General features: G+C 41.5%; 1 protein-coding gene across 10 annotated transcripts in view; it reads right to left on the minus strand.

Annotated features, from left to right (window-relative positions):
• Nucleotides 1-13,349, minus strand: part of LOC139452129 (dedicator of cytokinesis protein 1-like) — a 94,458-nt gene that overhangs the window by 49,264 nt on the left and 31,845 nt on the right. For 6 of the 10 annotated variants that reach the window (XM_071233460.1, XM_071233465.1, XM_071233463.1 and 3 more), the window contains exons 23-30: nucleotides 13,177-13,314; nucleotides 12,023-12,131; nucleotides 11,381-11,451; nucleotides 10,109-10,215; nucleotides 9,131-9,258; nucleotides 8,254-8,349; nucleotides 6,809-6,823; nucleotides 3,652-3,702 (exon numbers count right to left, since the gene is read on the minus strand). In XM_071233460.1, coding sequence (XP_071089561.1) covers nucleotides 3,652-3,702; nucleotides 6,809-6,823; nucleotides 8,254-8,349; nucleotides 9,131-9,258; nucleotides 10,109-10,215; nucleotides 11,381-11,451; nucleotides 12,023-12,131; nucleotides 13,177-13,314 — 715 coding nt within the window. Of the gene's footprint in view, nucleotides 1-3,651; nucleotides 3,703-4,851; nucleotides 4,900-6,808; nucleotides 6,824-8,253; nucleotides 8,350-9,130; nucleotides 9,259-10,108; nucleotides 10,216-11,380; nucleotides 11,452-12,022; nucleotides 12,132-13,176; nucleotides 13,315-13,349 lie in introns of all 10 variants that reach the window. The other 4 variants (XM_071233456.1, XM_071233457.1, XM_071233459.1 and 1 more) reach the window with 4 other exon arrangements.

Raw genomic sequence — 13,349 nt, forward strand, 5'->3', positions numbered from 1 at the left:
GCCGGGGAGGCGATTGCCGATGGTGCCCCTTAAGCCGCAGTAGAAGATCGGATAGTCGGCTCGTTGATCTGAGCTTGATAAAGCTTGTTGATCTGGGCGCCGGAGGTCATCTTAGGCGCCGGATATATCATAGGCGCTTCTTCCGTAACTCTTGAGGCGCCGGAGTAGTCAGAGGCGCTAGAGACATTAGAGGCGTCGAAGATCATGAGATCAAAGACCTTAGAGGCGCCGGGAGCGCCGAAGACATCAGAGGATGCGGAGGCGCCGGAGCGCGGAGACATCAGAGGCGCCGGGAATGCACGAGGCGCCGAGACATCAGAGGCGCCGGAGGCGCCGGGAGCGCCGGGAGCGCCGGGACATCAGAGGCGCCGGAGGCGCCGAGACATCGGAGGCGCCGGAGGCGCCGGGAGCGCACGAGGCGCCGAGACATCAGAGGCGCCGGGAGCGCACGAGGCGCCGAGACATCAGAGGCGCCGGGAGCGCACGAGGCGCCGAGACATCAGAGGCGCCGGGAGCGCTGGGAGCGCCGGGAGCTCGGAGGCGCCGGAGGGAGCGCCGGGAGCGCCAGAGGCGCACGAGGCGCCGAGACATCAGAGGCGCCGGGAGCGCCGGGAGCGCCGGGACATCGGAGGCGCCGGAGGGAGCGCCGGGAGCGCACGAGGCGCCGAGACATCAGAGGCGCCGGGAGCGCCGGGAGCGCCGAGACATCAGAGGCGCCGGGACATCGGAGGCGCCGGGAGCGCACGAGGTGCCGAGACATCAGAGGCGCCGGGAGCGCCGGGAGCTCGGAGGCGCCGGAGGCGCCGGGAGCGCACGAGGCGCCGAGACATCAGAGGCGCCGGGAGCGCCGGGAGCTCGGAGGCGCCGGAGGCGCCGGGAGCGCACGAGGCGCCGAGACATCAGAGGCGCCGGAGGCGCCAGGAGCGCCGGGACATCGGAGGCGCCGGAGGGAGCGCCGGGAGCGCACGAGGCGCCGAGACATCAGAGGCGCCGGAGGCGCCGGGAGCGCCGGGACATCGGAGGCGCCCGAGGCGCCGGGAGGCGCCAGGAGCGCAGGGACATCAGAGGCGCCGGGGGCGCCGGAGACATCAGCGTTGATGTGGTGGTGTTGGAGACCGTGAACGGTCGTATGTCGTGCCAGGGGAGGCAGACTCTACGTTGGGAGCGCTGGAGCCGCCGGTGGAGTAGGAGACCGTGAACGGTCGTATGTCGTGCCATGGGATTTAAGCAAAACATAACTATGTGGCAAAGCCACAAAGTGCGGGAAGCATAATGTGTATTCAAAAACTTTGTATTTCAATGAAGTTTATGAGATCAAACAATGACGCTAAAAGGTAGCGAAAAAGCATAGCTTTAAGCAAACACATAACCATGTGGCCAATCACAAAGTATGGGAAGCATAATGTGATTCAGAAACTTTGTATTTCAATGAAGTTTATGAGATCAAACAATGACGCTAAAAGGTAGCGAAAAAGCATAGCTTTAAGCAAACACATAACCATGTGCAAACACGTAACCATGTGGCAAAACCACAGAGTACGGGAGACATAATGTAACTCAAAAACTTCGTATTATATTGAAGTTTATGAGAAGAAACAATTACGCTGAGAGGTAGCGAAAAGGCAAGGCTTTAAGCACACCAAAACAACATACATAAATGTAATGTATTACCCAAGCCAAAGAGAGAATTCAAAACGCAGAACACGACATTACGTGGCCACGTGGTGAATGGCCAAAATGGCGGGAAAGAAAACAAAATGGCGGGAACAACATTGCGCCCGTAAATTACTGTGACGTGAGCCACAGACGAGCGATAAACGTTACAATTTACGAATGGGAAGACCCTAAGGTCACGGCCCATAACAGGTAACAATGTAGCAGCATATAATGAATGTAGAAACACGCAAAATATAAAAAACAAATAATAAGCTTTAATTTCCACAAGGGATACACAGTACGTCCGTCCGTGGAGGTGACAAAGCAGTTATGTGTTTTTGTGTGACGTCATGACTTCCGGGTCACGTGCCGACTGTGAGAGGGCGCTGCCTCCTGAGCTGGTTGGGACAACTTTCTTCAGCAGCTGGATCTCACACAGTTCGTCACTCTGTCAAAGACAGCAGTAAATGCAATACGGAGTAATGCAGGATAAGTTAAAAAATGATTATATTTAATTCATCACAGACCATTCATCACTGATCATCCATCAAAAATCCCACTTCACTACAAATAATTAATCATATTTAATTCAATACTGATCATTCATCACTGATCATCCATCACAAATCCCCGTTCACTACAAATAATTAATCATATTTCATCACAGATCCCATAAAACTAACCATTTATACGAGATTATTCATTGCTGCACATGTATTTCAGACCATTCACTGCAGATCACTTATCAGAGATCATTGATCAAAGATTATTTATCATAGATAATTGATAACATATCACTGAACACCGATCTGTGACCACTTTCATCTAGATCATTCATCACATATCAATCCTGACATCATTGTACACAGATCATTCATCACATTCTCATTGCAGATCATTCATCGCAGATCATTGTACACAAATCCTTTGTCACACGTTCATTGAAGATCATTTATAACAAATCATTGTACACAGATCATTGTACACAGATAGTTCATCACTGATCATTGTACACAGATCATTGTACACAGATAGTTCATCACTGATCATTGTACACAGATCATTGTACACAAATCATTGTACACAGATCATTGTACACAGATAGTTCATCACTGATCATTGTACACAGATCATTGTACACAGATAGTTCATCACTGATCATTGTACACAGATCATTGTACACAGATCATTCATCACATTCTCATTGCAGATCATTCATCGCAGATCTTTGTACACAAATCCTTTGTCACACGTTCATTGAAGATCATTTATAACAAATCATTGTACACAGATAGTTCATCACTGATCATTGTACACAGATCACTGTACACAGATCATTGTACACAAATCATTGTACACAGATAGTTCATCACTGATCATTGTACACAGATCATTGTACACAGATCATTGTACACAAATAGTTCATCACTGATCATTGTACACAGATCATTGTACACAAATCATTGTACACAGATAGTTCATCACTGATCATTGTACACAGATCATTGTACACAGATCATTGTACACAAATCATTGTACACAGATAGTTCATCACTGATCATTGTACACAGATCATTGTACACAAATCATTGTACACAGATAGTTCATCACTGATCATTGAACACAGATCATTGTACACAAATCATTGTACATGTTGTACACAGATCATTCATCACATTCTCATTGCAGATCATTCACCGCAGATCACTACAGAAATCATTTGTCACACGTTCACTGAAGATCATTTATACATCACACATCACTTCCAACATTTACAAAGACCACATATTCTCCACATAGTCCATTTCCCCTGTAACCATGGTAACATGTACATGAAATCCAAATCTCACATATATAATAAGGTAAAAGCATGCACATGGTAAAAGCAGGAAAAACACAGAAAACAAATATTACTTTGTAATTAGCCCTGTAAGCTGCAAAAGGAACTGTTTATTACAGGTGATGAATGAATGTGACGAGGCGGCAGATACTTACGTTGATGTTTTTGTAACATATATTCTGAGGAGGCTGATGGCCAAAGAATTGCTGCGGATAGGATTTTGTGTTAGAATATGCTGCAGTTTGTTATATTGGAGTAAAACAACAAAACTGTGTAACTGAAGGTATTTAAATGCTGCTAAACTTCTAATATGAATGTTAGTTCATTAGTACCAACATAAAGTTAAATTTAAATAAATATGAAATTAAGATGATAATAGAATTGATATAGAGACAAAATAAATTTGAATACATTTTTGAAGTTTCGTAAATGTAGAACCAAATAAAATTAAAATTATTGGCAGTCTTTGAAATATTAGTATACACAAACAACATTGCTTGTGTCGCATGATTCATTAGAGAAAAGTGCAAAAGGAAAAAAAGACGTTTTGACAGACGTTGTGATAACAACATTCTTGTTTACAAGACAAAACTGCAGCCATACTACAACGTTACTACAATGTCTGGGTTATGACCTAAAGTGCAAATGTCAATGGGATGTGAAGGTCAAGGTTACATGATGCCGTGAGTGGGTGTGTATGGCTACATATTTGTTCAGCAGGAGCAGCAGCAGCAACAGCAGCAGCAACAGCAGCCTTTGGAGATATTAGCAATGTAATGGCTTGAAAACAACATAGGGCTGTATTTCCTCACATAAACAATAATGAAAATAAACAAGCACAATAGAATTAAAGCAAAATTATCCTAATTATGTGAACGACAAATTTCAATAGGGAGAAGGATGTATATTTTTGAAAACACTGTTTAAAACAATTCCTCTACCTGAAAGGAGACAAATTCTCTTACTTTCTGATGTCAAAGAAATCTTAATTATTCTATTTATCTATTTGGGTTTCAATATTGGAACAGAAAAAAAAATGCCTTTTTGATTCATGACACATCCCCTCCCCCAAAAATCATATTCATAAATCATGTTAATAACACTCCCTGACAGTCATGTTTCTTTGTCATTTCATGACCCTCCCAGAGCATCATCCACCCTCCCCCTCCAATTTTGATAACAAAAATGTATACTATAATATTGCTTTCCTTATGCCCTCATGAAATTTCTTACATAGCCATTGACAGGAAAGCTAACACTATGCTGTTTTCAATTCCATATTTGGATACACTGCTAATGATATGCATACAAGGGAGGTCAAGGTCATATGCTGCTGTGAATTAAGTGAAGCTTACACCAACATCATGCACGGTTCCATCCTCAAGTTCTTGTGAACTAGATCGCTGAAATGCAGGGAGACCATTCAGGGGGTGACTGCAATGGGCATGCCTTCGCTTTGACTGACAGTTTGACAGTTACCCACATTACTCAATATCAAACAGTATTAGTAGGAAAATGACGCTTGTGGTGCAAGAAAATAATAATTTCAAAAAGATTGTCAAACAGGCAATTTTTTCCATTTCTCAATAAATCAAGTTCGTGATTGGTGACAGGTGAGAGAAATCAGCTGATTGCAAAGTGAGTGAATGAACACTGTGACATGAACAATACATAAACAATGTGACATGTATACAATGAAACAGGATCCAGGTGAAAGTGACAACACCTGTGATTGACATCAGTGACATACACAACAGTTAGAATTCATGGCAAATCTAAATCATGGATTACAATATAAAAAACATGAATTGGATACTGGGAAACAGTGTTTCATATTTGGCAATATTAGACACAAGTTTGAGCATGGAAAGGAATGTTTTCTCAACCCAGTTCTTACTGGGTGACTTTTCAATTGTTTAATTACTCCTTCAAATCAGATGTTAATTATCTGTGCTTGTTAAACTGATCTATTTATGAAAACACTGATTCTCAGGAAACACAGTGAATGACATTCATGGAGGTAGGGCTGCGAGCTGACATGATGTTAAAGTTACAGAAAACATGGATGATGTTAAAGCTTGGACATTTATAGATAGTATAACTGCAATAAACCAATCTGACAAACTGGTATAGCGATCCAAGATACCAGGAACTATTTTAATCTCTATACACAGATTCAGTGTCTGCTTTCTCAGTAAACTATTGACTTATTAGAGCGGGGTATATGATGAATTGGGCAGTTCACTCTAACAATGTACGCATGCAAGGTTTCTAAACATTCCTTCACTGAGAGAAATTTTGTCATCAAGATTGATTATTTTAAGAATAACATTATGTGATATTATTTCTAAGAGACAGATTATCAGACCGAAATTACTGACATACAAGTGTTGAAAGACATTTTCAATATGGCCGCTAAATTCTCAAATTGGCTCCCATTCATCCTGTGAGTGAGTAAATATTCCAGTAATATGATGGCAGATATTTACCCAACTAGAGTTTCACCCTGAATATCCATTTGATGAAAGTCTCGTCTAATTGTCGATATTTCAACAACTTTCAAGTTAGTGACACTAAAGTTTCAGACAAAGTGTCGGAACTACTGAATGACTTTGTTATAAATGACCTTGACATTACCATTGAATCTAATCAAGTACTTGTAACCATGGGAACGCAGGTGCTTTGTCAAGATTTTTTGTGGCAAGGTAATTAGGGTAATATATGAGTTTCGTGGATCCTAAAGAGAAACTAAATAAAAGATATGTTTTGTCTTTCTGAACTTAACAGTATAAAAGTAAATATAATGTCAGATGAAGACAAATCATAACTACAAGCAACATGAAAGGGAATAGTTGTTGTTTGTTGTTTAACGCCGCACTCAGCAATATTCTAGCTATATGACAGCGGTCTGTAAATAATCGAGTCTGGACCAGACATTCTAGTGATTGACATGAGCACTGACCTATGCAATTGGGATACGTGACATGCATCAACCAGTCAGCGAGCCTGACCACCCAAATCTGTTAGTTGCCTCTAATAATCAAGAAGTGTATGACATAAGACTACTTACCGCCTAATTACATGGGAAAGATAGATCCCTGAATACATACAACTACACTAGCATGTTTAAGTGATGGTGTCCGAAGCTTTAACATGGTTTGATGCGGTTAGTACAATGGTGCTATATAGAGGGTAGGTAGGCTGGCTAGGGCGATGTACACATGACAGTTGACGACAGCTCAGACCACTATGCACACGATTCCTGTGACTGCAAAAAGACTGATGCATCTATCGAAGACAATAGTCAAATACCTGTAACCTGCGGTTCTATGATCGTTAGTTGCGAAGAAAAAACAGAAAACCATACGTTAATAGTCCAACCACACCACGTCATGGAGGCTTCTAAGATTTGTATGAATCTCTAGTCCGAATGCAAACTTTCTATCTACTAACACTTAAAAATTGATACAGATGATGGACAAGATGAAATGTGTCTGTAACCATGGTAACACACACCACTACAAATGACACAGGCATATCCTGACTCCTGACACTGAAATGCATGACAGGTGATTGGCGAGGTGAAATTGATGGGTGTATATTCAGTTTACGTGTCAGGGAATTGTCAGAAGTGTTATGTGTATGAAGTAATGTTTTTAATACCTGATAATGATCTGACAGTAATTCAGCTCACAGCTAACAGTCATTAATATAAATTACATGACCTTCAAGGCTTGATGTTATACTCTGGGGCTTTTGTAAAACTCATTATATCCTACACTGAATAGGGATGTTGTACAATTCATTATATCCTGGATGTTGTACAACTCATTATATCCCATACTGAATAGGTCTGTTGTACAACTCATTATATCCTATACTGAATAGGTCTGTTGTACAACTCATTATATCCTAGACCAAATAGGGACGTTGTACAACTCATTATATCCTAGACCAAATAGGGACGTTGTACAACTCATTATATCCTAGACCAAATAGGGATGTTGTACAACTCATTATATCCTAGACCAAATAGGGATGTTGTACAACTCAATATATCCTATTCCGAATAGGGATGTTGTACAACTCATTATATCCTAGACCAAATAGGGACGTTGTACAACTCATTATATCCTAGACCAAATAGGGACGTTGTACAACTCATTATATCCTAGACCAAATAGGGATGTTGTACAACTCATTATATCCTAGACCAAATAGGGATGTTGTACAACTCAATATATCCTATTCCGAATAGGGATGTTGTACAACTCATTATATCCTAGACCAAATAGGGATGTTGTACAACTCAATATATCCTATTCCGAATAGGGATGTTGTACAACTCATTATACCCTATACTGAATAGGGATGTTGTACAACTCATTACATCATATTCCGAATAGGGCTGTTTTACAACTCATTATAACCCTAAACCAAATAGGGATGGCATTTAACTCATAATATCCTACACATTCTGGGTTGTTATAAGATATTCTTTCCACAACAACACATTTTTGCTGTACAACACATTTTATCTCAACACAGAAGACTTAAATGTCCAAAGCTATAACACTACACCAAACCAGCAACATTATTTAATCCAGCCCAGCAATATCCTGATCTTGCTGACTATAACACTGCTACAACCATGACCTCAGTCATCAGGACTACACAGCGATGAAGCAATGACGATATGATGTACACATGATATATATAGAATACAGTTGATGCTGGGATATGCCTGGTGTACCTACCGCTTGTTTTGAGCTGCGGTCCATACCGATGACCGATTGGATGACTGTACGCAGGATGACCTTCTCAATGACGCTGATGTCAGCCTCGTGTGTGCCCTGAGGATGGGGAGCATGGAGTCGAAGGATCAGCCAGGACGATCAGGATTAATTGTTGTTAATGTTTGCAAAGAGTGAGTGAGTTTGGTTTAATGCCATTTTGAACAGCATTCCAGTTATCCCAGCATGTTAGATTAATGTGGGAGGGAAGCCCGAAGTGATGCAGGTCTCAGACCATGACAGACCTAGAATTGTATAGGGATAAAACAGGATTCGATGACCTGATCATAGGGGTCTGGCGTTCTCAAGGGACACAACTCTACACAGCTAATTGCAGTGCCTCTTCCACCCGTACCCACTTTGTTGCAAAAAGAGCAAGTGTTGGGTTGAAGCAACATTGTTTAAGTTTATGCTGCAATGTTCACCTGTATCATTCCAGCTCCTAGAATCCATTTGTTTGTTTGTTTGTTTTTTAACTCCGAAAGCAGCAATATTCCAGTTATATGACAGCAGTCTCTAAATAATCGAGTCTGGATAGACAATCAAATGATTGACATCATGAGCATCGATCCACACAACTGGGATAAAATGACACGCCATCAACCATGTCAGCGAGTCTGACTACCCGATCCGGTTAGTCGCCTCTTATGACAAGTATGGGTTGCTGAAGACAAATTCTAAACCAAATTTGCTGACAATTGAAGAAAAAGAACCCCGTATTTTACCAGTAAATTTATATCAAGGAGGATATTAGAGTTTCCTGTATTCTTAAGTACGAGGCTAAATATTTACGTGATATGGAGGTATGTGTTAAATGCTGACATGAAGATGTGTGACTGACCGGTGATGGTGTCCACAGAATGTGCATGATGTCACTGAGGACGGTCACACAGTCCTCCATCTCCTCCTTGTTCTCCATCAGCAGCTGTGTGTGCTCCAGGATCGGCGCCAGCAGCACCAGGCGACACTCTGCACAAACATCAGCATTAATCATAGGCCACGCACTGCACAAACATCAGCATTAATCATAGGCCACGCACTGCACAAACATCAGCATTAATCATAGGCAACACTCTGCACAAACATCAGCATCAATCATAGGCGACACTCTGCACAAACATCAGCATTAATCATAGGCAACACTCTGCACAAACATCAGCTTCTTCAATCACAGGCAGAAGTATTTTCAAGAGAAAGTTTCAATGAAAGAACATTTCTTGTGCATCAGTCAGCAATGTTCCAGCCACATCATGGTTTACACAGAAACTTTCAGTGTAATTTGTACATCTCTCCATGAGATCCTCCCTTGGTAGGTTTTACTGCCCTCGAACAGTATGTCAGGTATATCGTAGCGGGTCAGCTTGACGTGGAAGGAAAGCCCAAGTGATGTAAGTCTTACCAATTTGGTGAAACCCACAAGCAAGGGTATGGTGCTGACAAACCTAGACACAAAGTCAGGGTGGAACGGGATTCAAACCCACCATCATGTTCTGGCCCAGGTAGGAAACCCAGCACAGCTTATTGTTTGCTTTTTGTTTGTTTGTTTTTTGTTTAACGCCGCACTCAGCAATATTCCAGCTATATGACCACAGTCTGTAAATAATTGAGCAAGGGCCTGACCATCCAGTGATTGATATCATAAGCATCGTTTTCCACAATTGGGATACGATGACATGCATCAACCAAGTCAGCGAGCCTGACTAACCGATCCCGTGAGTCGCCTCTTGCGACAAGCATAGTTGCCTGTGAAGCCAATTGAGGCACCTTAGACAACTCGGCCACCTGTGCTCCGGCTTCAGGGAACCCAAAGTGAACTTACCTGGAAGTTTAAAGAGCTCTGTGTGGATGATGTCATCAATACATTTCATCTTCTGACGGGTCAGGCGGTCTTTGGGCACATTGTTGATGAACTGAACCAGAATGTGACTGCAACGCCAGGAATGTAATCATTTACGGTGACTGAGGTTTTAGACACTTCCATCAATAACGCAGTCCAAGGTACACATATACAGATATGGAACACTACAATTCAAGGCCTTTTCAAGGCTGCCAGTTGTCATTTTCAAGGCTTTTTCAGTTGGGTTAATGGCCTTAGTCTGTCAATAATTTATTAAATCCATTATACAATATAATAGTCATAAGACCTAAAAAGCAGTATGACCATCACACATTTCCAACAACGTGTAAATTTAATCCCAAACACAATATATTCAGTCTGTCATGAATTCTCCAGGGTCTTTGGCACACCAATCTATCACTGTGATCAATCTCACTTGAACGTCTTTGGTACATACTTTTGTGCCTTAGTACTTTGATTAACATTTACAAATTCAAGGATTTTCGGGCTACTTTGTTGATTTTCAAGGCTTTTCAAGGTTGACACTAAAAATCAAGGCTTTTCAGGATGGATTTTAAAATTCAAGGCTTTTTCAAGCCTGTACGAAACCTGCAGTCTTATCACAGTTGGGGACACCCAAAACGGAATTCACACATTGTACCCATTAGAAGATTGAAATAAACTACTGTTGTTTAATGACCTCAGACAGTATCCTCAAGGAACTGCTTTAAAATCATAAAATAATAATCGGAAGCACCAAACAGCAACCAGTCTCAAGCCAGATGAGACAAACATTATGTGGCATTTATTTGTACATGTTCTAGAAGTATTCTGAATTTTTTACTTTTGACCCATCAGGAGCAAAGGTGCTAGGACACAATTGTGCTGTGACACCACAAAGACGCTTGGCGTCAACTTACTTCAGCAATGTGCATGGACTGTACAAAAATATCATATTTTTCTCTCATTAGTTTGTAATTCAACAAAAATATTATTTCAAAATTAAAAAAACATGTCAACATTCAATTTATCAGACATTATATCTAAAAACTGCAAATATTACATAAACAGTCGGAAAATGAGTCCAAATGTTTGTTGCCATAAATATCTGTAAAAAATATGAATTCAAGCTTTTGAATTATATTTTGTGTTGCTAAGACACTGTAAGTCTCAAATATAATGAGAAGTAAAAATGTGATATCAGGTCCCTAATCTCACGGTTGGTCACATTTCATATTCAATCAAATTCCTCACCTCAGTTCCACAGGATCAAAGACAGTCATGATGTCTGTGATAGTTGCACTCATGTATTTCAGTGCCGCCCCCTACAAGAGATAAATGGCACAGACATCAACACACGCATACATTGCTAATCCATAAACATTGTTACACACGTTAAACAGTGAGTTATATTTGCCAGTCTAAAATAATCGAGTATAGCTGACTGCTGATAGTCAATCTTTGAAATCCTGATTGGTATGTGGACATGTTGTACAGACCAGCAACGACTCAACTCAGGGACTTGGGATTCTGAACTAAGTGACACTTGCAGATAAATTAAGGAAAAATATTCTGTTCAAAATTGATCTGGGCAAGCTGTTGTCAAGCAGGTGAAAAGGACGTGGTCTGTTGTCCTTTCTGTGTCAACCAGGTGAGAGTGTGTGGTCTGTTGACTGTGGTCTGTGCGAGCTACAGTCAACCAGTGTGTGGTCTGTTGACTGTGGTCTGTGCAAGCTACAGTCAACCAGTGTGTGGTCTGTTGACTGTGGTCTGTGCAAGCTACAGTCAACCAGTGTGTGGTCTGTTGACTGGTCTGTGCAAGCTACAGTCAACCAGTGTGTGGTCTGTTGACTGTGGTCTGTGCAAGCTACAGTCAACCAGGTGAAAGTCAGTTACCTGTATCAGCAGTGTGTGGTCTGTAACATACAGCATCATCGTGTTGATGGACTGGAGCAGGTTCTTCAATGTGATCTCGAACTGTTGCTTGCCACGACCTTCATTGATCCTGCAATTATAGAAAGATGCTGTCAACTGTTCATTTTGTTAGAGTGTGGTAGGATATATCGCCATTATCATCACAGATGTATCAGTGATACATAATCTCATAGCCCTGACTTCACTTTTGCTCCAGATGTCAACAACTGAGATCTGATGACATCAATTATTGCTCCTAAGATCTGATGCCAGCAACTATTGCAACCAAGGTCTGATGAAAGCAACAATCACAACCAAGGTCTGATAACAGCAACTATTGCAACCAAGGTAGGATAACAGCAACTATTGCAACCAAGGTCTGATTATTGCATCTATTGCAACCAAGGCTTGATGACAGCAACTATTGCAACCAAGGTCTGATAACAGCAACTATTGCAACCAAGGTCTGATGATAGCAACTATTGCAAACAAGGCTTGATGACAGCAACTATTGCAACCAAGGTCAGGTGACAGCAACTATTGCAACCAAGGTCAGATAATCATGATGTTAGCAACTATTGCAACCAAGGATTGATGATAGCATCTATTACAACCAAGGTCTGATGACAGAAACTATTGCAACCAAGGCTTGATGACAGCAACTATTACAACCAAGGTCTGATGACAGCAACTATTGCAACCAAGGCTTGATGATAGCAACTATTACAACCAAGGTCTGATGACATCAACTATTGCAACCAAGGATTGATGATAGCAACTATTGCAACCAAGGTCTGATGACAGCAACTATTGCAACCAAGGTCTGATGATAGCAACTATTGCAACCAAGGTCTGATAACAGCAACTATTGCAACCAAGGTCTGATGACAGCAACTATTGCAACCAAGGTCTGATGATAGCAACTATTGCAACCAAGGTCTGATGACAGCAACTATTGCAAACAAGGCTTGATGACAGCAACTATTGCAACCAAGGTCTGATGATAGCAACTATTGCAACCAAGGTCTGATGATAGCAACTATTGCAACCAAGGTCTGATGACAGCAACTATTGCAACAAAGGTCTGATCCAGTACATACTGAGGGCAACTCTTATAAATGTACTATTATACTTACATTGCAAACAGAACCCGGGAACGAATGATGAACTTGAAGATATATTCCAGGGACTTCATGGCGCGCAGAAGTGAGTCATTCCTAGTGGTCTTCTCATTGGCGTTGTCTACATAGTCCTTCAGTATCACCATCAACTTACTGTTATACAGGGAGAAACAGTACAGTGATCACTC

This window comes from Haliotis cracherodii, unplaced genomic scaffold (genome assembly GCF_022045235.1).
Source record: "Haliotis cracherodii isolate W230 unplaced genomic scaffold, xgHalCrac1.p SCAF_9, whole genome shotgun sequence".
Taxonomy (NCBI): Eukaryota; Metazoa; Mollusca; class Gastropoda; order Lepetellida; family Haliotidae; genus Haliotis; species Haliotis cracherodii.